General features: G+C 34.8%; 1 protein-coding gene across 21 annotated transcripts in view; it reads right to left on the bottom strand.

The window, feature by feature from the left end:
- The window catches only part of SUPT3H (SPT3 homolog, SAGA and STAGA complex component), a 529,437-nt gene that overhangs the window by 168,947 nt on the left and 333,891 nt on the right, over window positions 1-26,599 (bottom strand). For all 21 annotated transcript variants that reach the window (XM_074037868.1, XM_074037869.1, XM_065543947.2 and 18 more), the window contains 3 exons: window positions 16,836-16,922; window positions 13,307-13,397; window positions 3,855-3,994 (listed from right to left, as the gene is read on the bottom strand). In XM_074037868.1, coding sequence (XP_073893969.1) covers window positions 3,855-3,994; window positions 13,307-13,397; window positions 16,836-16,850 — 246 coding nt within the window. In that variant the 5' untranslated portion in view covers window positions 16,851-16,922. The remainder of the gene's footprint in view (window positions 1-3,854; window positions 3,995-13,306; window positions 13,398-16,835; window positions 16,923-26,599) is intronic.

Genomic DNA, 26,599 nt, shown 5'->3' with positions numbered 1-26,599 from the left:
CCGGCTAATTTTTTGCATTTTTAGTAGAGACGGGGTTTCACCGTGTTAGCCAGGATGGTCTCGATCTCCTGACCTCGTGATCCGCCCGCCTCGGCCTCCCAAAGTGCTGGGATTACAGGCGTGAGCCACCACGCCCGGCCAACTCAACCTTTTAAACTCTTCTGGTATTTGTGAATGTTTATCTTACTGGGATTAGCCTTTTTCTTTAATGTTAAGTCTTATCTAAGATATTTTTGGACTGTTAGCTTTACAGGCATTTTATTTTCCTTTTCCTTATAATTAAAAGATATCATGATAGATACAAATGGGAATGGCAGAAAGACTTCAAAAACAGGAGAAGATGGACAACTTCTACAGGCATCCACCTATCTCTTCTTCAGTGAGTTTTCTAGTCCACTTACCTCCAAAAACCATCCTGGGAGTCAAAATCCCCAGGAATCATAACCATGCTATACTTGGGCACAACTGAATGATACACCTGATTTCTCTTATTACTCAGCCTGTATAAGAAACTACGTTTTCAAATCTATGGTCAGTTCCTTTCAGGTTAAGCAAATTCAGACTACCACCTGGCACCTTATTCAATTTAAAGCTGATTATCAACAAATTTTAAGCTGCCTTAAATGTTATATGTATCACTCTGCTTTTCTCTAGATTCCATTATTAAGCCTCTGATATGAAAACACGAGATACAAAGTCCCTAGGGATTTTCTGTACCCCAAACTGTTTAAAAGCTCTCTCTCTGGTAAGCTCTAATCTTTGCTCTCTTGTTTACTTTTATCAATTTGAGGATTAGTCTGAAGGTAGAGTTCTCTCAACTTTTTAAGCATCCATTGTTTACATCTCTTTACAAAGTTAGTGGTTTACAAGACTAGATAGTTTACTTGATTAATGACAAACCTGAGCTTCTCAGGTTCCTCTACAAGCAGCAAAGCAGGTTCTTAGGTACAACTCTTCTGTGGGTGACCACAGTTCCTCACTGACAAGAAAACTCAAAGCTATTTGAGACTTTGGTTGACACAGTCACAAATTATTTGATTAGATGAAAAAATTAGAATGAAAGTAACAGTAGACACACCTGCCTTATTTTGGGATGGAGGTGGGTGGGGTTGGAGGGAAGCTATTGTTGTATGTATCTCCCTGCTTTTCTTTCTCAGTCCCTCAAATACACTAAAACAACTCTGAGCACTATTTAATCTTTATTTGATCATTTAAAAGGATGTTCTGAGATCATGGATCGCTACTATAGGTATACCCAGAATCTGGTGCTAGAGAAAAATAAATGTGTAAGAGTTAGCTAACTGTCACGATGATGAACTAGTAAGGCAAAATGGATGCAAAAATTCAGACTTTTTTTTGTATTTCAAGTCACATAAATTAATAGTAATTAAGTAAATTATGGATGAAACTAAAGTCATGCACACATACATCAGCTGAAAACAGCAGGAAAGGACTCAGATTGTTTTTTGTATATTTGCTCAATGTTTTGAGAAGAAGCTAGAATACCAAGTGAATTTTTATATCTATAAAGAAGAAAGAAAACTAAAATGAAGCCTATTGGTAGGTCCATACCATTTTCATACATTCTAGGGGAGAAGGTAGTAAACAAAGTTTCTGCAACCATGAGTGATGCTTAGAGGAAAATTAAGTCACTAAATGATGCCAGGACTGGGCCGGGCGCGGTGGCTCAAGCCTGTAATCCCAGCACTTTGGGAGGCCGAGACGGGCGGATCACGAGGTCAGGAGATCGAGACCATCCTGGCTAACACAGTGAAACCTCGTCTCTATTAAAAATACAAAAACTAGCCGGGCGAGGTGGCAGCGCCTGTAGTCCCAGCTACTCGGGAGGCTGAGGCCGGAGAATGGCGTGAACCCGGGAGGCGGAGCTTGCAGTGAGCTGAGATCCGGCCACTGCACTCCAAAAAAAAAAAAAAAAAAAAAAAAAAAAAAAAAAAAATTATGCCAGGACTGATTATTCTACTGAACTTTAAAAGCAAGAGATTGCAGTCTCTGAGTCCAAAGTGGTTTCATATGAACTACCACAGTTGTGGTTTACTCTTGAAACTATAACCTATCAAATTAGAAGCAGGCAAGGCCTATGCTCTTAACGGTTCCACTTTCTACTGTCCCAGTTAAGTTATGTCTACAAGCCCAGTGTATTTTTCTTCAGTTAAACTGTTATTTGGATGAGTAGAATACAAAAGCTACCGTTATGTTGGCCAGAGAAGATTTTTGTTATGGTATAAAGCTTAACGAAGTTGCCAGTCTTATGTTTATTGTACATATGAAGACTTTCACTGTAACTATTTTTATCAACTTCTGATATTTTATTATCCTGGTTACCAGTATGTAATACATAACTATAAAGAAGAAGTGTACAGACTGCATGAGTACCCAAGCTTTTTCTACCCTGCATCTCCAGATATTTTATTGACTTTAGAACCCTGCTGACACCCATTTTTCTAGGTCTACAGTAGCCTGCTATTATAGAGCTACAAAACGTTCCGTTTCTTCTCTTCTTGATTGTGGAATGCCCTTTTAGGAAACAGGTTTGGCTAGCCAAGATTTTCCCATCAAAACTGAAAAGTTAGCTGCTCAATTTTACTAATGCTTTATGTATTATGCTTTATTCCTTAATGAACCTTTCTCAGTGGCCATTTTTATAATATAAAAATATTTAAAAAATAAAGCATAAACAGTATTTGCTCTTTAAGTAATGCATCATAAGTGAAACCATGCCACTAAACAACCATATCCTGTTTGGGCAATGATGACATCAGAAATACATGTTTATCATCTGCTTTGGACAACTTAGCATGTTTTTGGCCCAAGGCAAAGTTGAACTAAAACCATTTGCAGTTGTCCCAAACCAAGATAACCACACATTTCTAAAGTAATTGATACCTAAAAGAACACTGCCTTTAGATCACAGTGCATGATCTAAGCATGCTAATTCTTTAAAGGTTTTGAAGTTTATAAAGCATATATATCTACTGGACCTCCTCCAAAGCTTAACATAAAATAATTATATTTTCGGCATGCATAGAAACTATAATAAAGTTGGCACTTAGCACAATCTTTCGTAATTCTGAAATTACTTCTCTTGCCCAACTGAAAGAGAAGGGGAAAACGGAGATTCCTTATATGTGAAAGTATGATAATAGCAATATGAACTGTGAAAATACTGTCTTATAATTTGGAAGGCACTGAAATGAAACAAACCATTTTACTTTAATTTTTTCCTTTAGTGTTTAAAGAAATAATAATTTTATGTATAGATAGCTAAGGTAAATAGAAGACATATAATTTTCAAATTAATTGTTAAGACATATCCAGGGAATCCAAATAAATGTCACTAACTTTGTCTTGCAGTGATATAAAGCATGTAATTGGCCTGGGTACTACCCTAGCTAGTAAGTCCAATCACAGTCTGCAACTATAGCCAGAAGAATAGCTCTTCACACTATATATGCCAGCATAAAAGCAATATGAATTAGTTTTGTTTACAAATAAAACTGGATGATTTGAAACAAAAAAGGTAAATATTTAATTAGAAATGAGCTTAATAAAATAAAATCAGTAAATGTCAGATCTAGAGTAGGGAAACCTACTCATTTTAAAAAAAAGGAAATAAGGAAAGGAAAACAGAAGTCATTTCCCAAAGTTGATGCTGAAGGTAGATCTGACTCCCACTTCAGGGGTGATCATGATCCTCTGCACATCACTACTGTCAGACATAAAACCACTGACTTAGAGATTTCAGACAACATTTAAAGAACATGAGAATAGAACCAAATAGCATAGGCACTGCAGTGGTTGTTTTATTTCTGTAAAAAGGGAAGAATGTACTATACCTCCATTCTTTCTTGTTTAACTTCATCAACTTCGTCATCTTCAAACATTGCTAAAAGTTCTCCTGTCTGGTCAATAGAGTTGAGGAAGTCCTGAGCAATTTTTTGTCTTTTGTTCGTATTATTGCTGCCACTCAATTTGTCTTCATGAAGTCAAGGGAAAGAAAAAACGAAATGTTCTCAATAGGTTTACATTGGCACTAATTATTACATGTATTAAATATAGTATACCAAATTCAGAATTGGAATTCTCTGAAAATAATCTTAAAAAAAATTCTTGCATCTAAAATAAAAGTCATACAGAATTAAATCATTTATTCATGTCACAAATTAGACTGAGAGGATAGAACCAAATGATCAATTACCAAAATAAGTGTGAAAGGGCTAATTAAATCCCTTATAAAAAGCAGAGAGTGGTGTGCTCAGATTTGGAAAAAGAATATTGCTCTACAGTTAAACACCTCTGAAATGAAATGACAATACAAAAAATGATGAGTAAGGATATGCTAGGCAAATACAAGCTAAGAAAGCAGAACTGGTAACATTAACATTAGAAAATACAGTTCAAGACCAAAAACACTAAAGGAGGCAGGGTGAAATAGTATCTAATAATAAAAGGAATTTTAAATAGCCATAAACTTTTATGTACCAAAATAATAGCAAAATGAATAACACAAAGGAAATCTTAATAAAAAGCACAATTACTGTGAGATATCTGAATATATTTTTCAAAATTTGACAACTTAAGGTTACAGAAGATTTAAAAAATATTTATCTCTAAGCACATTAACAACTATATACATATAAGAATCTATATTATTCTCTTAGGTCCTTAGATCATTTTTCTTCATTTTTATCATTTCTTTTAAATTTCTACATCAGAAAGTTTTATAAATATCTATAAATTAAAATATATTAAAATGATACCACATATCATTTTTGCTTGATTGTTCTTTCCCATTTCCTTCCCTTTTATATGATCAAACTCCAACTAAAGATCCTGTAACTCATACTACTACTACCCAATATGTATTCTCCATGCTCATATATCCATAAAAATACATTCATTTATAGAGCTGTTTTATTCATTTATGCTTTTTAGAAAAGGGTTCTTATGATATTCCTTCTATTTCTTTCTTGTCTTGCACTTCATGTTTTTTTGTCAATTATGGAGAAAAATTCCTCCAAGTCAACGGTAAAGCCCTGATTCTTTAATGGTTGTGTAATATTTGACAGTATATACGCACCACAGCTTTCCAGCCAATCCCCTATTGATGGGCATAAACTTTGTTTCAGGTTTTTGCTACCCCGGGGAAATGCTGTAATAAACATCCCATCCATATGGCATTCTGTGTGGTTGGCTTAATGTTTATGGTATAGATTCACAAGGATGGAACTACTGAGTTAAAAGGTACAAACATTTTAATGGAGGTTAAGAGATTGTTTACCAGTGCATTAACCCTTCAAGTTTCCAAGAGTAATGAGGAATGCTTTTCCTCTCCATGAGAAAAGTCTAATAAATGTAAAGTGATATGTCATTGTGATTAAAATGTTTAATTTCCCTAATGAATCTAAACATTTTTTTCCCATATGTTTGCCAGCTATCTGAATAAGTCTTTCTGTTAATTGTCTATTTTTATCCTTTGCCCATTTTCAACTGGGTTGTCTTTTTCTTAACAATTTAAAGGGCTCTTTTATATTACCCCTTTGTTATCTGAGTTAAAAATGTTTATCCTAGTCTTTCATTTGCCTATGAATTTTAAAGCATCTTTTGCCATTAAAAAATTTAAAATTTGCCAGGTATAGTGGCTCATGCCTGTAACCCCAGCACTTTGGGAGGCTGAGGCAGGCAGATCACCTGAGGTCAGGAGTTTGAGACCAGCCTGACCAACATGGAGAAACCCCATCTCTACTAAAAATACAAAATTAGCCGGGCGTGGTAGCACATGCCTGTAATCCCAGCTACTCGGGAGGCTGAGGCAGGAGAATTGCTTGAACCCAGGAGACGGAGGCAGCAGTGAGCCGAGATTGCTCCATTGCACTCCAGCCTGGGCAACAAGAGCAAAACTCCATCTCAAAAAAAAAAATAAATAAATAAATAAAAAATAAATAAATTTCTATATTGTCAAATAAGTTCATCTTTTTTTCTTATAACTTTTGTTTGAGATGACTTCTCTCCACTCACACAGATGGAATGGATCCTATCAGATATCTATTCTTATTTAAATCTGTAAAGGTTCACTTTGTGGCCAATTTTACAATTAAGTTTTGTAAATGTTCTGTAGATATACTGAAAAAAAATTCATAGACATTCTATTCCAGATAAATACAGGTCTAAGCATATCTTGCTATTTTGCTGATTTACTATTTAGTGCTTATGGGTCTATTATGTTAAAAATTGTGTCTTCTATAATTATTCCTCTTTATCCTGTTTTTTTTATTATTATTATTCTCCTTTATCCTTCTATAACACATTCCTCTTTACCCTGTTTGGGCTTTTAATGTTAAATTATAGCTTGCATGATGCTAATATTGCCACTTCTGCTTTCTTTGCATTTGTGTATGCATTTATCTACCATTTATTTGTTCATCCCATTATTTATAATCTTTCTTTATCTTCAAGTTTTATTTTTGTGGTTGTTTATAATCTGTCTCAATGTAAGAATTTAATCCATTTCATAATTAGTGCAATGACCAATATATTTCATTTTTATTATTTTCTCTTGCTTTATGTTTGGTATTTATTTCATATTCTTGTTTTTTCCTTTTCTTCATTTTTAGTGATTTGGCCATGTTGACAGTCCCTCCATGTCTTCTCATTGTTAATTTGAAATCGTAATATACTTTTCTATTTTGTTAATGTTTACCATCCCTTTTTCCATTTTCTTTAATGTTTACCTCGCTCTTTTCTGGTTGGACACATTGCTTGAACATATTTTAAATGACAGTTTCCATTATTATTTAAAACAAGGTAACAATTATACCCCTACCAAGAGGTAACGTTTTCCCAATAAATCAACTTTTTCTTCTAATATTTCCCCCTTTGCAGTATCAAGAGACCTTCAGAACACTTTCATTTTCCCTATCTCAAGTGATCCATCCGCTTCAGCCTCCTAAAGTGCTGGGATTACTTATAGGCATGATTTTTAAGTATCTTTTTCAGTGTCTATGGTCCATTAGTCAATCTTCTTTGTAGAAATGTCTATTCAGACCCTTTGCCCATTTTTAAATTGGGTCACCTGTCTTTTTATTGTTGAGTTGTACCTATTCTTGATATATTCTATACAAAAGTACCCTATCAGATATATAAGAAAAATTTTCTCCTATTCTGTGGTTTGTCTTTTCACTTTCTTGATGTTGCTCTTTGAAACATAAAAGTTTTTAAATTGATCAGTTAATTTATTGGTCATTGTTTTGACTCTGAAACAATTGATCAAGTCCAATTTTTCTATTTTTTTTCTTTTGCTGTTTGTGCTTTTGGTGTCATACATTCAGAATGCTTTGCCTCATCCAAAGTCATCAACATTTATTCCTGTATTTCTTTTTAAGAATTTTATAGGTTTGAGCCCTTATATTTAGGTCTATGATCCATATTGGGTTAACTTTGTGTACTGTGTTGTTGTAGGTGTCCAAATTCTTTCTTTTGTATGTGGATATCCAGTTGCTCCAGCAGTATTTGTCAAAATGGCTATGTTTTCCCTATCAAATTCTCTTGAAATCCTTGTCAATATCGATTGACCCTAAATGCTTATTACTGAACTCTCATTCCACTCCATTTCATTGACGAATATGTCTACCCTTATGCCAGTACTGCTCTATTGTAATTATTGTAGCTTTATGGTAGGTTTTGAAATCAGTAAGCATGAGTCCTCTGACTTTATTCTTTGTTAAGATTGTTCTAGGTATTCTAGTTCCTTCATGACCTAGATAAGTCATTTCCATGTCAGAATCTGGCATTTCTATATGATTGGTAGAATCAGTGTAGTCATGATTTGTAGAATCAGTGTATTCATTTCTACAGAAAAGCAGATGAAATCTGTAGGCCAAGTTGGAGAGTATTAACATTTTGATAATATTCAATGTTCCATTCCATGAACATAGGATGTCTTTCCATTACCATCTAGGCCTTATTTCAACAATATTTTATAGTTTTCAGTACATAAATCTTGTAAGTCTTTAGTAATTTTATTCCAAAATATTTTATTCTTTTTGATGCTATTGTAAATGGCATTGTTTTCTTAATTTCATTTTTGAGCTGTTCATTGTTGATATATTAAAATATGCTTGATTTTTGTATATTTCTCTTCTATCCAGCAAACGCATCAAACCAGTCTATTAGTTGTAATAGTTTTTATTGATTTCTTAGAATTTTCTATACACAAAATTATGTCATCTATAAACAGAGATAGTTTAACTTTTTTTTTTCTAATCTGGATGCCCTTCACTTCTCTTTCTGACTAAACACCAGGCTAAAACCTTCAGTACAATATTGCATGTAAGGGCATGAATGGACATCTTTGTCTTGTTCCTGATCTTGTAAGGGAAAGCATACAGTCTTTTACCATTAAGTATGATGTTAGGTGTGGGTTTTCCATATATGTCTGTCTTAGCTCAGGCTGCTACAACAAATACATCATAAACTGGGAGGCTTAAACAACAAACATTTCTCACAGTTCTGGAGGTTGGGAAGTCTAAAATCGAGGTGCCAGTAGATTTAGTGTCTGGTGAAGGCCTGCTTCATGACTTACAGATGACCATGACCTTATTGTATCCACATATGGTGGACAGCAGAAACAGAGGAAACAACCTTTCTTGTGTTGCTTCTCAAAAGTGCCCTAATCAAAAAGATTCCATCCTTATGACCTAATTATTAATACTTCCCACAATTCTCACCTCCAAATACTACCACACTGGGAATTAGGCTTCAACATATATATTTAGAGGGTAAGGAGGGACACAAACATTTAGTCCATGCAATCACCTTTACCAAGTTAAAGAGGTTTCCTTTTCTTCCTAGTTTGTTGAATGTTCCTTTCATTAAAAACTTTTAGAATTTTGTTAAATGCTTTTCTTACATTTATTGAGGTGATCTGTGATTTTTCTCCTTTATTATATTAATCTGATGCATTACATGAATTGTTTTCTACGTTTAAAACAACCTATATCCCTGTGATAAGTCCCATTTGGTCATGGTTTTAATCCTTTCTATATTTGCTGAATTCAGTTTAATGGCATTCTGTTGAGGATTTTTGCATCTGTATTTAAAAAGATACCAATCCGTGTTTTTTTTTCTTGTGATATCTTTGTCTGGTTTTCTTATCAGGCTCAATCTTTATTACCTTTATAGAATTAGTTGGGAAATAATTGGTATTCTTCTTTAAACATTTGGTGGAATTCAACAGTGAAATAAGCTGTGACTGAGCTTTCCTCTGTGGAAATTTTTAAGCTACCAATTTAACCTTTGGCTATTGTCCTGTTCAGATATTCCATTCCTTCTTGATTCAGTTTCAGTGGTTTGTGTCTTTATAGTAGACCAACTATATATTTATATAGTTTGTTATAATAACCATTTGATTTGCCACTTCTGATTCTTTTCATTTCTTTCTATAACTTGAGGTGCCATTTCCTTACCCCAGTACAGCATTATTACCACTTACATAATTTGTGTTGTTACTGTCAAATATATTATATTTCCAAATGTTACAGACCCAACATCACAATTTTTATATACATATTGTTTTATACAGTTGCTTTATAAATCAGTTTTAAAAAGGAAAGGAAATATACAATTATACTATCTCTTATATTTATGTACTTAATTATCTTTATAAATGTGTGGATTCAAATTATTTGGTGCAGCTTGCTTTTAGCCTTAAAAACTTGTCTTATATGGGTCTGACAGTAAGAAATTTGCCTGGTTTTTGTTTATCTGGGAATGTATTTTGCATTCATTTTTGAAAGATAGTTTTGCTGGATATAAGTTTCTCGGTGGACAGTTTTTTTTCTTTCAGCACTTTGAATATATCATCCTACTGCCTTTTGATCTCTATTGTTGATTAGAAGTCAGCCATCAATATTGTCAGGGTCCCCTTGTATATGCTTTTCTCTTGTGACTTTCATGATTTTTTGTCTGTTTTTGTCTTACCACATTTTTGGTAAAAGTGTCTTAGTATAGATTTCTTTATGTTTATCTTAATTGGAGCTTGTTCATATGCTTGAATTAGTAGACTGGTAGTTTTCATCAAATTTGGGATGTTTTCAGTCATTATTTCTTTGAATATTTTTCTACTCCTTTTTCTCTCATCTTCTGATACTCTCATTACGTGTATTTTGACACACTTAATGGTACCCTACACTTCTCTGAAGCTGTTAATTTTTCTTTGTTATTTTTTCACTTTTTCTTCAGATTGTATACTCTTTAATGATGTCTTTAAGTTCAGATTATTTCTTCTGCTAGCTGAAAACAACTATCAAGCCCTTCTGAATTTTTTCATTTCAGTAATTGTATTCTTGAACTCCATAATTTCTATTTTTTAAAATAAATTGTTTTTATTGATATTCTTCACTTTGTGAGACACTATTATCAGATCTTCCTTTTTAAAAATTTTATTTCCTTTAGTTATTTGAACACATACATAATAGCTGCTTTGATGTTTTTGTCTGCTGAGTCCAACATCTGGGACCCCAAAAGGCAGTTTCTATTGTCTACTTTTTTTTTGTCTCCTTTTTATGGATAACACTTATCTATTACTTGGCATATCTAGTATTTTGCTGTTGTTGTTGAAAATGGACACTTGAGATAATATAGTGTAGCAAATCTAGATAATTCCCTCCCCTTCCTGGGGCTTATCATTATTTATTTCATGACTTGACTGAACTAGTACAATGAAGTCTCTTCCCTTGCAGTATGCAGCCTCTGATGTTCTTCAGAGGGTGCAGCCTTGAGTATGCAAACAATCTCCTCCATAACTACAGATGACTGTAGTTTTAGTCAGGGTGTCTCTGGCTGTTACCTTCCCTGATCTCCCCATTAAGTTTCTGGCTGTTCTGCCTCTACTGATATCACATACAGCTGTTAGCCACCACTAATTGCCAGCTGTTTGCTCCACTGTTTCTGATAATACCCTTGGGCATAAATTGCTCCAGAGACTGACTGATCTAAATAATGTTGGGCCCCTTTGAAATGCTGTCAGTCTTTAAGTTTTGCTCTGACTGCAGGAGGTCTCTTTTTAACTATCTCTTTCCCTTGTTTTCTTTGTTTAACATCTAGGTGACCCACTGTTTTGCTTTTTGCTACCAGTATCATGGAGCTACCAGTCCCCTCTTAATCACTCATCACCAGGATCTTCATTGTTGTTGTTGCTGTTGTTGTTTTTACAATGAAGTTAGGTATGAACTTCTACATACTCTGTTCCAAGCAGTGATGTGGAAGAGCTGCAGAGCTTTCTGCTCCTAAGGTCTGAGTTGAACCTCTGTACCACGGTACTGAAGCTGAGGGTGGACCCGAAATTAGCTTCTCCTGGAAAGGCTTCTCTGTATCTGAGAATGGGGATCTGGAAAGGGAAGCAACCCCTAGTCTTCTAGGCTTGTCTATTCTGGTATGTAGCTTTGCTCCCTATGAGAGGTAGGGTGGTGGCAATCAGAGCCCAGTATTCTCAGCCCACCATGTCTGAGGTAGAGCTTTTATCCTATGAGTTGAGGTTAAGTGTGAAAAGGGAGCCCCAGTCATCTTAGCTGTGCCTGCCTAGAAAAAAGCTTTTGCAACATGGGGCTGGGGGAGATGAGAGATGACTACCTCTTGCCCCTTCTGGGGTAAAACTGTTGCCCTAGAATAAGAACTGGAGGGGCCAGCTATACTCACTCAGAATAGAACTTCTGTCACACTGAGTTAAGGTGGCAGAATGCTGGAGAGTGATCATGTGAGCAGGTCATGGTTTAAATGAAAGACTCTCATATTGTTCTTAGATTTAGTTGATCTTGAATATGTGTTGCCCTGCTTGCTGTATGTGCTTAGGACAATTTCTAGAGACTTTAAATGATTATTTCAAAAAAATTTTACCAGTTAAATGTGTTTCACTGGGGAGAGACTCTGCCATGCTCCTTACATAGCCATTTCAGAAGTCCCACCTCAAGATTAGATGTGTTCCACCTGAATATTTCATTTTATTTATTTATTTATTTTTGAGAAGGAGTCTTGCTCTGTCGCCCAGGTTGGAGTGCAGTGGCATGATCTCCGCTCACTGCAAGCTCCGCCTCCCGGGTTCATGCCATTCTTCTGCCTCAGCCTCCCAAGTAGCTGGGACTGCAGGCGGCTGCCACAATGCCCGGCTAATTTTTTGTATTTTTAGTAGAGATGAGGTTTCACCGTGTTAGCCAGGATGGTCTCGATCTCCTGACCTCGTGATCCGCCCGCCTCGGCCTCCAAAAGTGCTGGGATTACACGTGTGGGCCACCGCACCCGGCCTGAATATTTTATCTTATAATTTCTATCAACTGTTTTTTTAAAGTTTTAGTGTGCTTTTTATAAGACACACAAAATTAGAACATACAAATGAAGATAAGGAGGGAAGATTTAAAATGAATGAGGGGACATCAAACTAATATGATGGTTTAGCAAAACTGAGTATTACTCTGATGAGCTTCGTGGTATCTGAAGCATGGTGTTAACTGCTATCATTTATTCAGTGGCAGGCATGTATCAAGTGCTTTTCATATATTATGCTAAACTCTCCTAAGCACTCCACATGTTACACATGTTATATGATTTCCCTCCATCTACATGAGGAAACTGATCCTTCAAGGTCACACACAGAAAGCAGAGAACTGGTATTGATTGGAATTCAGGTCTGTTGTACTCTAAGTCTGTATTCACTAAGCGCTCCATAAAAAGAAACATTTCAATTCATCTGCAGAACTATTTTTCTTTTCTTTTTTTTTTCTTTTTTTTTTTGAGACGGAGTCTTGCTGTGTCGCCCAGGCTGGAGGGCAGTGGCGCAATCTCGGCTCACTGCAAGCTCTGCCTCCCGGGTTCACGCCATTCTCCTGCCTCAGCCTCCCGAGTAGCTGGGACTACAGGCGCCCGCCACTGCGCCCGGCTAATTTTTTCTATTTTTAGTAGAGACGGGGTTTCACCATGGTCTCGATCTCCTGACTTTGTGATCCGCCCGCCTCGGCCTCCCAAAGTGCTGGGATTACAGGCGTGAGCCACCGCGCCTGGCCTGCAGAACTATTTTTCAAGAATTAGATTCTATAAGAAGTGTAGTAATATTAAATAGGTAACACGGTATAATACATTTTATCAGAAATATATACTTTTGCAAGGGCATTCCACTTGATTTGCTGACAGGAAAAAAATTAACTAGTTCTTGAGAATAGCTACACTGGAATTGCATAAATGTGTTACCAGCACACGTGTCATAAGCTAAAGTTTTAGTTTTGTGTTTTGATTTGGTTACCTTCGAGAAGATCATCTTCATCGATGCCTTTGACAATCTTTGATTTGTAGTCTCGGATAAACATGTATTTTAGCAATCTTCTAAGTTTTTTCTATTAAAAATATAAAATAAATAAATAAGAAAACCTATACATATATTCGTTTACTGATTAAAGACTACTATAACAAAATTTAATAAACTTGTACCTCATGATATCAGAGAAAATAAAGTAATCCTTAGCATACTGCTATGACATAAAAAGGTAGTCATCAAACACAAAGGCTAAAATACAAGTCTTTTCAAAAGCATTTTTCATTTACAAATATCCGGATGTTCCAGAATCACAATAGTCACACACTGCTTAATGATGGGGATCAAGAAATGCATCCTCACAAGACTTCATCATTTTGTGAACATCACAGAATACACTTACACAAACCTAGATGGAACAGTCTAATGTACACCTAGGCTACATGGTGCGGCCTATTGTTCATGGGCTACAAATCTGTATGCAAGGGTAAGAAAATGGTAAGTATTTGTATATCTCAATATAGAAAAATTAGTTAAAATACCATGTAAATGACAAAAAGCGATACATCTGTAGAGTGCATATACCATGAATGAAGCTTGTAGGATCTGAAGTTGCTCTGGTTGAGTCCATGAATGAGTGGCAAGTGAATTTGAGGGCCTAGGACATTACTGCATGCTATTGCAGACTTTATTTTTTAAAAAAGCTGTACACTTAGGCTACACTATATTTAAAATTTTTCTTTCTTCAATAATAAATGTGCCTTAGCTTCCTTACTGTAACTATTTTACCTTATAGACTTAATTTAAAAAATTTGACTCTTATAGTAATACTTAGCTTAAAACACAAACACCTTCTACAATTGTACAAAAACATTTTTCCTTTATATCCTTTTTCTATAAACTTTTTTCTACTTTTAAATTTCTTTTAGCTTTTTAAACTTCTTTGTTAAAAACTAAGATGTGTGTGTATGTACACACACACACACACACACACACACAAGCCTAGGCCTACAAAGGGTCAGGATTGTCAATATCACTGTCTTCTACCTCCACATCTTGTCCCACTGAAAGGTCTTCAAGGGCAGTAGCATGCATGGAACTGTCAGTTCCTTTGATAACTGCTTTTTTATTGGACTATCTCATGAAGGAACAACCTCAGGTGGTTTACAGTTAAGTGTTTTTTGCAAGTAGTACACTCTAAAATAATGATGAAGAGTATTATAAATACATAAACAAGTAACAGTCATTTATTATCTTTATCAAGTATTATGTACTATACATAATTTTATGTGCTAGGCTTTTATACCATCAGTAGTGTAGCAGGTATATACCAGCACCACCGCAAAGTTGAGTCATGCATTGCACTACAATGTTATTATGATACTCATGACATCACTAGATAATTGGAATTGTTCAGCTCCATTATAATCTTATGGGACTACTGCTGTTTGCAGCACATTGTTGAAAAAAAGTTCATCATGTGGTACCTGACTGTAATTGCTTTTTTTTTTTTTTTTTTGAGACGGAGTCTTGCTCTGCCGCCCAGGCTGGAGTGCGATGGTGCCATCTCGGCTCACTGCAAGCTCGGCCTCCCGGGTTCATGCCATTCTCCTGTCTCACCCTCCCAAGTAGCTGGGACTACAGGCACCCGCCACCATGCCCAGCTAATGTTTTGTATTTTTTTTTAGTAGAGACAGGGTTTCACCATGTTAGCCAGGATGGTCTCGATCTCCTGACCTCATGATCTGCCCATGTCAGCCTCCCAAAATGCTGGGATTACAGGCGTGAGCCACCAAACCCGACTTGCTTTTTAAAATCTTATAAAAAGTTTTAGGCTGTGTGTGGGGGCTCACACCTGAATTTCAGCACTTTGGGAGGCTGAGGCAGGTAAGTCATGAGGTCAGGAGATGCAGACCATTTTGGCCAACATGGTGAAACCCTGTCTCTACTAAAAATACAAAAATTAGCTGCATAGTGGCACGTGCCTGTAGCCCCAGCTACTCGGAGGCTGAGGCAGGAGAAACTCTTGAATCTGAGAGGCGGAGGTTGCAGTGAGCCGAGATGGTTCCACGGCACTCTAGCCTGGCGACAGAGCAAGACTCCGTCTCAAAAAATAAATAAATAAATAAAATAAACGAAGTTCTAATTTTTTTTGAAGACTGTATTATCAGTTTTCATACCAAGCTGACTGTACTTATGCTATAGAATTTGGTGTATACTCAAGATGAAATTTTATTTTAAAAAATTAACTTATAAATACCTAGACAGTGAGTGTATAAAAGCTGCTTTAAAAGTCAATAAATTCCTTTTTACTTTTTTTTATTCTCTGAGAATCTTATCTTTTTGTTAGAAGATTTGGTTTATGTATTATATTTATGGAAAACAATCTGTAAACCCGAAAAACGTAGTTTTATGAAATTCAAAGCTGATGAATGATAGGTGTTAATGGTGGCCTTCTTTAGATTTAGTAGACCATAATACTGCTTAATTTTAAAAGTAACTGATAATCCTTGTAGCTTGTTGTATGCTTACACTTAGAATGTATTATCACTCGTTCCTGACCTTCAGGTCTAAGATTTCTATTAATAGCTGAAAAATACTGCATTTTACAAAATTCTTTACATGCACATCATTTGATATCTTCAATACTTTCTTTGCATCTGGTGCCTTGTACCTAAGACTGCCTCACCCTAGGCAGAAACTTTCACTTCAAAAAATCCTACAGTCTCTCCATCTAATCATACAACCCTGACATTTCATGAGTCTTAAAATGCTTCTTCAACTAAATCATAAAGATACCCTATACCAAATCATAATTTTCTTAATAGTGAAGATTCTCCATTTTTTAATATTCTTCATATCATCTAAGAGTTGATTAACTGAAACGTAAAATATTAGAGAATATTTTCGACTACCTACTCATGAAAAATAATTATGACAAAATTAGATACACAAATATCAGCTTAAATATTTTAATACCAGATTTCAAAGAGTAAGAAAGGTAGGTCTTTGTTCAAAAACAGAAATTGTGGTATATATTTATCCCATTGAAAATTAATCTTAATTAATTTGCTTTTTTCAATAAGGTAGAGCTACAGACTAAACTTTGTATTTCAGGCTTAAAAATTTACTCTAGGAAAGTCTATAATCCTGGTAATGTTAATCTGTAAGAAGAGGAGAAAAATAAATATGCCATTCAGTTATATCCCACTTATGACAACAGAACGTAGAGTCAATATTTAGTGAGTGTCATGTAGCAATGAAAGTGTCTATACAGATACATAAGGATAAGTGAGGTTTCGCTGTTAGCACAGTTTTCATATAAGTGCTTTTGTCCACATAATTAATATCAATTCTTTTGTAAACTCATTTTGTTGTGCAAACTATGAAGACTAAAACATCAGTTCAATAGTTATTATTTTAATTTGAAAGTTATATAACAAGGATATATAGTTTCCACATACAAGTTCAATTAAACACAACATCTGGATTTTAATACAATAAAATTATGTTATATTACCTTATCTTTGCGCATCAAAAACAGAAGATCTTCAGGAGTGATTACCCTTGCTCCCCGCAGTTGAGAAACTTCAGCAGCTTGCTGTAACTAACAATAATGAAAATTCAGAAATTTTTCTCAGTAATATAAATTATATATAGCACAGTCATGATGTCTCTAGAGAGAGAAATATACTGAGTTAAAAACCTTTGGGAATAATCCAGCAATCACATTACTGCTTTTAAGAGCAAAATGTCTTATGTTTTTAAGATATAAAACATGCAATTAAATTATGAGCCCACCTGTAACCAATACAATAAACAGAAATCTTTTATTTCTTTCATGCAAGAGAAAAATCATACACAGCTTCCAGAAATGCATTAATGCACCTGAAAATAATTTCATGAAATTTTATCCTTCATACTCATGTGAGCAATGGTTTCACTCAGTATCACTAGTTGAATAAGTATATTATTAATCTGAGCTCCCATGCTGCTCTGATTTGAAATAGGCCCATTCAGAACTTTAAAAGATCAACAAAAACAGTAGCTGTTTCTAATATCCAAAGGAAAAAAAATACGTTTAGTTTTGGCAAGTCTTCAGTGGGTAAAGGATTCAGTCCATAAATCATAATACTGGACTGCATTAATTTCTTTCCATACTAATCACATGCACACAAAAAGTTAACTGTATCTGGAATGTACAACACAAAACATTACTGCATGAAAAGTTAGATTACCCCTGAAATGTTCATCTAGCCCCTTATATCTACAAAGTCAAGAATTTTCAGGAATTCCTAAGTCCTAGAAACACAATCTTACTTAAAAATGACCTGGAAAATAAAAGAATGTGAAAGATGATAGTTCTATTTTTTGGCACAGGCAAACTCAATTTCTTATTTTGATTAGTTGGAAGTAACATAAAATATGCCCATCTGAAAAAAATAAAGATGCTACAGAAAACACTATAAAAATGTGTCTGTAACTTCTTCCAAATTTGATCAAATCATACTGATTGCACCAAACTAAGTCTATACAATATGAAATACTATAAAAATATTTACATATAAAAGCTGTTCCTGAATGCATACTTCTTTTAAAGGATAAACCTAACACATATTCTTGAGAACTAATCTTTAAAAATGGACACACTGTTATCTCAACAAATATATGAAATCGAATAGCATATTTGTGCTAAAGAAATTCTGCTTGAATGTTTAATCCATTTTGCTAAGTAAGCTTCAAACCTTCTCTAAATACACAGACTACAAAATAGACTATAAACTTGCTATGTGTCAGCTTTACCACTGAATTTCCTGGATACTGTGGTTGGTATATAAACACAATCCTATCTAAATATAGAAATTTAAATTTAACTGTGAACCATTTAAAAAGAAATGTTGGTGGGGGGAAGGTTTTTAAAAAGATGATGTTACCTACTCAGAAACTAACAGTTTTCAGCAAGCATGAACATATCTTTCCTAAAAATTGGAAGTGTGAGGGAAATATATGTACACATGCTTTTCAAATAAAAACATTTCTATCACAGTCTAAAATACAGGTAATCAGTGTTGAGAAGAATATGGGCTATATATACATTTGTCTGGAAGCATACAAAGTACATTTATTTTCTTAAATGAAGAATGTTGATCATTTGAAATCTGAAAAACACTATACAGACATATGTAATTTTACACACATTAAGAAAGGATCAGGAGAAATATGTATCCCTAAATAGTTTTCCCAATTAATCAACAGTTTATGCACACGACATATAAATAATCTCTATTCATAATATTCTCCAAAGTATCAGTTTACAAACATATTAACCAGGATAAGTATGAAAATAGAAAATAAAGACACAGAAGAGTTTGACACTTGGAATCACTGTTTTTTTTTTTTTTTCAGAACCAATACACGACCACTGTAAGGATCTGGAATTTATATCATGGTTGTGCTGTCATATGTAGCAGGAAAAGCTTATCTTTGTTTTTTATTTACCTGATTTTCTAATTTATCTCAACCAACATAATATCCTTACTAGGACTAGTATTGCTACCACTCCCTAGTCTACCTTGGACCTCTGCCTAGTTAGTATGTCTCTGGAACTGAAAGTATCACTACGTTACCTTACCAAGGCCTGCCTATCCTGGATGTGTCCCAAATCCCAAAATTGCCTCTCCCAAACTTTGACCTCCTCTTCTCTACCAAGTGAAGACAGCAATCTTATTAGCTAATTAAAGTGACTCATACAAAAGTCATCTACTATCCCCATACCAAAATACTCAAGTCCTGCACTCAGTCCTATGGAACCTGTGTATCCAAAAATTCAGCCCTCCTTATAGAGGAGTTTCACATCTCAGGAATACTATTTTCCATCCATGTTTGGTTGAAAAAAATCCGCATATAAGTGGGCCCATGCAGTTCAAGTTCAAGTTGGTCAAGGGTCAACTGTGTTATTATGCACTGGTTTACTTCTCCTAAAAATTTTTGCCTACTACCAGAAAGACTAAAGAAAGTTTTCTTTAACAATACAAACTTTAAAAAAACAGGTGAGCGTTAAAAAGTGGGTAAAGGACAAGAAGAGATACTTTTCCAAAGACGACATAGATGTGGCCAACAAGTATACGAAAAAAAAGCTCAGTAACACTGATCATTAGAGAAATGCAAATCAAAAGCACAATGAGATACCATCTTACAGCAGTCAGAATGGCTATTACTAAAAAGTCAAAAAAATAACAGATACTGGCAAGGTTGTGGAGAAAAGGGAACACTTATACACTGTTAATGGGAGTGTAAATTAGTTCAACCATTGTGGAAAGCAGTCTGGCCATTCCTCAGAGCTAAAAGTAGAACTACCATTGGACCCAGCAATCCCATTACTGGGTATATACCCCAGGGGTTATAAATCATCCTACCATAAAGACACATGGACACAAATGTTCACTGTAGTACTATTCACAATGGCAAAGACATGGAATCAACTTAAATGCCCATCAATAACAGATGAAAGAAAATGTGGTACATATACATCATGGAATATTATGCAACCGTGAAAAAGAATGAGATCATGTCTTTTCTGGGAACATGGATGGAGTCGGAGGGTAACTAATGAGGAAACAGAAAACCAAATACTGCATGTTCTCACTTATAAGTGGGAGCTAAATGATGAGAACTTATGAACACAAAAAAGGAAAGACACTGGGGCCTACTTGAGGGTGGAAGGTGGGAGGAAGGAGAGGAGCAGAAAAAAAACTCTTGGGTAGTGGGCTTAATTCCTGGGTGATGAAATAATCTGTGTAACAAACCCCTGTGACATGAGTTTACCTAGGTAACAAACCTTCACACATATCCCTGAACCTAAAATAAAAGTTAAAAACAAAACAAAACAAAAAATAGGTGAGCAACTGGGCAGGCAGTCCAATTCCACAGGTACATTTAATGTGAAAACAATAGTAGAACTGGGAAACCAATATCACAAATTTTCCTCAAACCTTCAGTATTAATAGCTATAACAGTTCAGTTATAGCATTTCTCTTTTTTTCTGATTAATATTACTTCTATTTGTCAAAGTAAACAAAATATAATATGAACTTGTAACAACTTTGTTAGTAAAACATTCCATAAAATATTAACACTCATGTTTACATTTTAAGTATAATACTTTATCAGGAGGTTGAGAATTAAAAGGTACACTATTACATGTCACCTCAAATATAACATCTTTGACCCTATAAATAAATCTGTTCTCAATTTCACATTGCTATCCATGACATTCATTTTCTTTCTCACTGCATTATATTTTCACCAATTTCTGTTTATTTTGTTGTTTCTTTTTATCTTCTCAGGGTCTTGAATGTACTATTTCCACCATATTTGTTATACTATAATCTCCCTTAAATATAATGTCTGAATTCTTGCTCTGAGATTTATGATAATTCCCTATTATCTAAATTCAATGTGGTCTTTAAAGCTTGAATGATGCACATATTTTCCCTGCCTTTCCACTAATTATATTTCTTGCTTCTCTCTCATATAATTCTACATTTAGGCTCCAATAATTTTGGTTCTTTTTTACCTTTGTGTACTTGTGATGGTTAACTTTGTGTGTCAATTTCACTGGACCATGGGGTACCTAGACATCTGGTCAAGCATTATTCTGGGAGTGACTATGAGGGTGTTTCTGGATGAGATTAACATTTCAATCAGTAGACTGAGTAGCAGACTGTCCTCCTTAATGTGGGTGGGCCCCATCCAATCAGTTAAAGACATGGATAGAACAGAAAAGGCTGAGTAAGAGGAAGCAACTTCTGTCTGAATGCATAACCTGGGACCCTGGGCCTTTTCTGGCCTTTGGTCTCAGACTGAAACATCCATTTTTCTTGTGTTCTGAGGCTGCTGGCTTTCATACTGGAAATACACATCTACACATTGGCTTTCCTGGGTCTCCAGCTTGCCAAATGAAGATTTTGGGAATCCTCAGACTCCATAACTGCATAATTATAATTTATTATCCTTATAATAATACATAAATCTCTCTCACACACACAGGCATGCACACTCACACATACTGTTGAACTCTAATATAGTACTATATTCAAATTATGAGAAAATCTTGATTCTTTATAAGATGTGGCACTTTTTCTTTAAAATACAAGCTTTAGCCGGGTGCGGTGGCTCAAGCCTGTAATCCCAGCACTTTGGGAGGCCGAGGCGGGTGGATCACGAGGTCAGGAGATCAGGACCATCCTGGCTAACACGGTGAAACCCCGTCTCTACTAAAAAATACAAAAAAACTAGCCGGGCGAGGTGGCGGGCACCTGTAGTCCCAGCTACTCGGGAGGCTGAGGCAGGAGAATGGCATAAACCCGGGAGGCGGAGCTTGCAGTGAGCTGAGATCTGGCCACTGCACTCCAGCCTGGGCGACAGAGAGAGACTCCGTTTCAAAAAAAAAAAAAAAAAAAAAAACAAGCTTTAAAATAATTTTGTCAGAAAAATAAGACCTATGATTATTTTCACACAACAGTGTTTCTCATCTAACATAGATAGAAGACTTAAATGCACAGTTTATATCTTAATTGCACTTGTTATCAAGTTTCATAACACTCCTGACTCCCAAATTTCTTTTGAATTCTACATGTAGGTCCAGAACCATTGACCCTGAACAGGCAATTTATAAATGTTTGTTAAATGTTGGCAATCCATCTTCCCCTCCATGATTTTCAGTTTTTCCATTTAAATGTAACAGAAATGAGTTAAGCTACGTAAAATCGATGACTTTGCATTTGGCTGGGGCCCACATAAATTCAGCATAAAGATTTCTCTAAAGTTCTAAAAGGTTTAAAATGTACAACAGAATTGAGTTGATTATTCCACAATTACTAAGCTACTGAAAGTATTTTAATAAGACTTTCATTGCAGCTCTTTCCTTTAGGTTTTGCCTAAGACCCTGAATTTGTCCTTTTTGAAGATAAATGGTAAATAGTAGGAGTTGTGGTGAGCTAGTATCATGAAGAGGCAGAATCCTAGGTAAGGTTGTCACCTGGCCTAAATTATTTATTTTTCCCTCTATCAGTCTATCTATTAGGCACTCATTATCTATCAGGCCAGATTCTAGGTTAGGCTATGAATGGTCAGCAGATACTTGCTAGCCAGAGATAACCTCAAAGGTCTTCTCTAAATCCTCCATGAGACTGAAAGAACTTGGAGTTAAATTTCCTAAGCTGGAGTTGGGAAACTCCAGTGTAGTTTCATCACTAAGTGATTGCACAACCTTAGATACATCAAATAACTTCTCTACATTTGTGGGTTTATGTTTCTCTTTTATTTGAAATGGGTAATCAAGACTTTAATGACTAGTAGGAGAATTATAATCTTAGTGGTAATAATAGTGGCCATATACTGTGTCCCTAAATTTGTGCCAGGTGCCGTGCTATGTGTCTTATATTTAACTTTTAAATTTTATATCTAAATTAAAAAATACATAAAACATTAAAAGTTAAATAATACTATAAATTGTAGAAAGACAGATAGGAATACCTTGCCACACTTCTTCTGAATCTGTAATTCTGCTTCCAGTGGCAATCACCTTTAACTTCTTAAGCTTGTTTCTATGTTATTTACCAACATATTTGAAATAAGTTTATAATACTTGTTTTTTCAGCTTTAAAAATTATCAGATGACTTCTTATTATGAGAGGTGAAAAAGATTTAGTTCTTAAACACCCCAAATTTGACCATCTCCCCTCTTGACTTTACCTATGAAATATAATTTTTGGTTAAATTAATATACAGTGTTTATATTATACCAAACTATTTTTGAAAAATTTGAAATGTATCAGAATTTATTTCAGTTTTACTGTGTCTTTTGTTTATTGATGAGACATCTCATCTGGAACCCTCCAGACTTCCCTTCTACTCTTTTGCTTTGGATCCGTTTTTTTCTTTTTTGAGACAGGGTCTCACTCTGTCATTCAGGTTGGAGTGCAGTAGTGTGATCACAGCTCACTGCAGCCTGAACCTCCTAGATGCTATAGATCCTTCCACTTCAGCCTCCTGAGTAGCTGGGACTAAGGCGTGCATCATCACATCTGGATAATTTTTGTATTTTTTTGCAGAGACAGGGTTCTGCCACGTTGACCAGACTGGGTCAGTGTCCCAAAGTGCTGGGATTACAGGCATGTAGGAGCTACCGTGCCCAGACTGGATTCTTATTTTCTTGACCCCATTTCCACTCTCATAATTTACTTCCTTATTTCAGCAGAACATATTATCTGAAAGTTTCCTTTTTAGTTCATGAGCATAGTTATAATAGCTGCTTCAAGATCCTTGTATATTAATTTTAAATTCTGTGTCATCTTGGAGTCAGTCTCCATTGACTATTTTTTCTTGGCTTTGGGTCATGTTTTCCTGTTATTTCAGATTTTAAGTAATCTAGTGTTTTATCTGAGATATTGTAAATGATATACTGTAAGAACTCTGGATTTTGTTGTATTCCTTTGAAGACTAAAAAATAGGCACTTAACTAGAATGGATTCAAACTGCAACATATTTTTCTCCCCTGTGGTGGGCTACAGTTGAAATATACTTGATATTACAGTTTTCTGAGAAAGGATGCAAGAGAAATAAATTTTTAAAAATCTTGTATGTCTCAAAATGTATTTATGTCATCCTTGTATTCAACTGATAATCTGGCTGAGTACAGAATTCTAGATTAAAAATAATTTTCCCTCAGAATTTTCAAGGCATTGCTACCTTGTCTTCTAGCTTAAAATGTTACTGTTGACAAGTCGATTACATTATGATTCCTAAGCCTTTACGTGACTTTTCCCCTAGAGTCTGAGAAACTTTTACTACTGTTCTCTTTATACTTCAAGTTCTGAAAATTCATGATGCTGCTTTGATGAAGGTCTATGTTGAAATATTTTACTAAATACTCATAACAATACTTCAACCTGCATGTTCTTGTCCTTTACATTTGAAAAATGTTCTTGGATTACTTTGAAAATTTCTATTGTCTGTTTTTTGTTTTGTTTGTTTTCTTGAAATGTCTATTAATTGAATGCTGGTGGACTCGTGTCTAGGATTTCTAATACTAGAGATCATTTTATTTCACCTTTCCACAAAGTAAAGTTATACTATTTTGCCAGAATGGTAAAGGAGTAGCTAATGGCCTCCATGGTTTGGATAGGGTATTGGGATAAAATTACGCCTTTTATGAATCTTCCTGTTTTTAGTCTACACAAGACTTCTTTCTTCAGAGGGTTCCCAAACTTTTCCACGTCCCAAAGTTTTGTTTTCCTCAGGCCTGTTAAGCCTGTCTACCTATTTTAAGCTTTCAGATTTTTTTTTTTTTGACAGCTCTCATCTGCTATTTAGTCCTCTCCCATTTTCTATGTCTTGTAAGTTTATACGCTTAAAATTATTTTGTTACTTAGTGGGGTTTTCAGAGTTTGAAGCATATGTACTACCCATATTTAACAAGAAGTTGACACTCGTTTTTTATGCTTACATTTATAGAATGTATTATCCTATGCTTCATGTCTTCCATATATTATCTCATTTAGCCTTCACAACAAACTTACGAGAGATGTCCAAACACACAAAACTGTTACTAAGTAATACATGTTTAACATTAAGCCATTCATGTTTCTCTCCTAGATTTCTTATTCAGAATAGAGGCAGATGCATTCACTAAATCAAGCCTTAAATTGCATAGAAAAGTCTATCCATAAAAATGTTTATTTGTGTTTCAAAACATTTTCTTTCTTGGTGAATAAACAATTGCCAAAAAAAAAAAAAGAAAAAGAAAAAAGAAAAAAGAAAAAAGTGCTTGGATCAAAACATCCAGGCCAGTGGCTCCATGCAGACCCAGCCTTAGGACTGTGAGCTAAGTAAGTATTTGAAGGGAAATGTATTTGTAACTAAAGTTAACATTCAGAATACTCTGCATTTAAGATATGTGACATAGTATTTTCCTACCATATAATATTCTTATTCTTTTTTGATGATTGGTATTCTGTTGTCTTAGATATTTGAAACATAAATGAGTATATAAATTGATAAAAGATGTGCCTAACATTTTAGAGTTTCATTTTAACTGTTCTTTTTAGAAGAGTAAGTCAAGCACAGTTAAGTCAGGTTTTAAAAAATACTATCAGGCTATAATCATCAGGATCTCATGGCTCAAAAAATTCATTCATATATACTATGTGTGTGTATATATATGATATATATGTATGTGTATATATATACATATTCTTTAAAATATATGTGTGTGTGTATGTATATATTGTATGTGTATATATATGAATTACTCAGTTGCAATCAATGTGAGCCTCTAAAGCTTAAAAAAATCCAATAAACAATAACTATATATTTACTGTATGAAGATAGCAGCCTTAACATGGAACTAATTCTGTGGTTACTCTGTGATTTAAATGTGAAATTAGGAGAACAAGAAGCAATAATCATTTGAACATTTTCTTTTAACCTATTTTGCATACAAACTATTCATAAGCAACTTTCAGCTCTAAACATATCTAAGTTTTGAATGTAAGCAAAGGCACATTTTAGAAATTTTTTAAAGTGGAAATTAAGTAAAGTCATAGTTTAAATAATATAGTATTTTAGTATTAATTAACTGTAATTGACAACTGTTTTAAAATTTTTCTTTTTCTTTTTTTTTAAGAGACAGGGTCTTGCTCTGTCGCCCAGGCTGGAGTGCTGTGGCACCACCTTGGCTCACTGCAGCCTCAAACTCCTGGGCTCAAATGATCCTCCCACCTCAGCCTCCTGAAGAGCTGGGACTACAGGCACATGCCACCATGCCTGGCTAATTTTTGTATTCTTTTTGTAGAGACAGGATCTTACTTTATTGCAGGCTGTTTTTGATCTCCTTGGTCCAAGTGATACTCATGCCTTGGCCTCCCAGAATGCTGGGATTACAGGTGTGAGCTCACACAGTCCCTTTAAAATTTAACTATTTAGTATTTAACTATTAAAATGAAAATACAATTTGACTATTTACTGAATCTAAAATACAATTAAAATTGCAGAACGACAGAAGCCTACCTTGAATTTGTTCAACATAATATATAGTTATCCTTTGGTAACTCAGTAACTGGAAATTGATATATATTTGAAGTCTAAGAAAAGGTTTCATTTGCATTTCTTAAAATTCAGAACCATAAGATATTTTGGTAGCCTACATAATATGTGCTTTACTTGACTACATTAATAATGCCTCTTCTTTCTCAGCTTACTTCTTGGCATGTCCACATCCCT

This window comes from Macaca fascicularis, chromosome 4, assembly GCF_037993035.2.
Source record: "Macaca fascicularis isolate 582-1 chromosome 4, T2T-MFA8v1.1".
NCBI classification, from domain to species: Eukaryota; Metazoa; Chordata; class Mammalia; order Primates; family Cercopithecidae; genus Macaca; species Macaca fascicularis.
The sequence above is the reverse complement of the archived record's forward strand: the minus strand, read 5'-3'. Positions and strand labels throughout refer to the sequence as shown.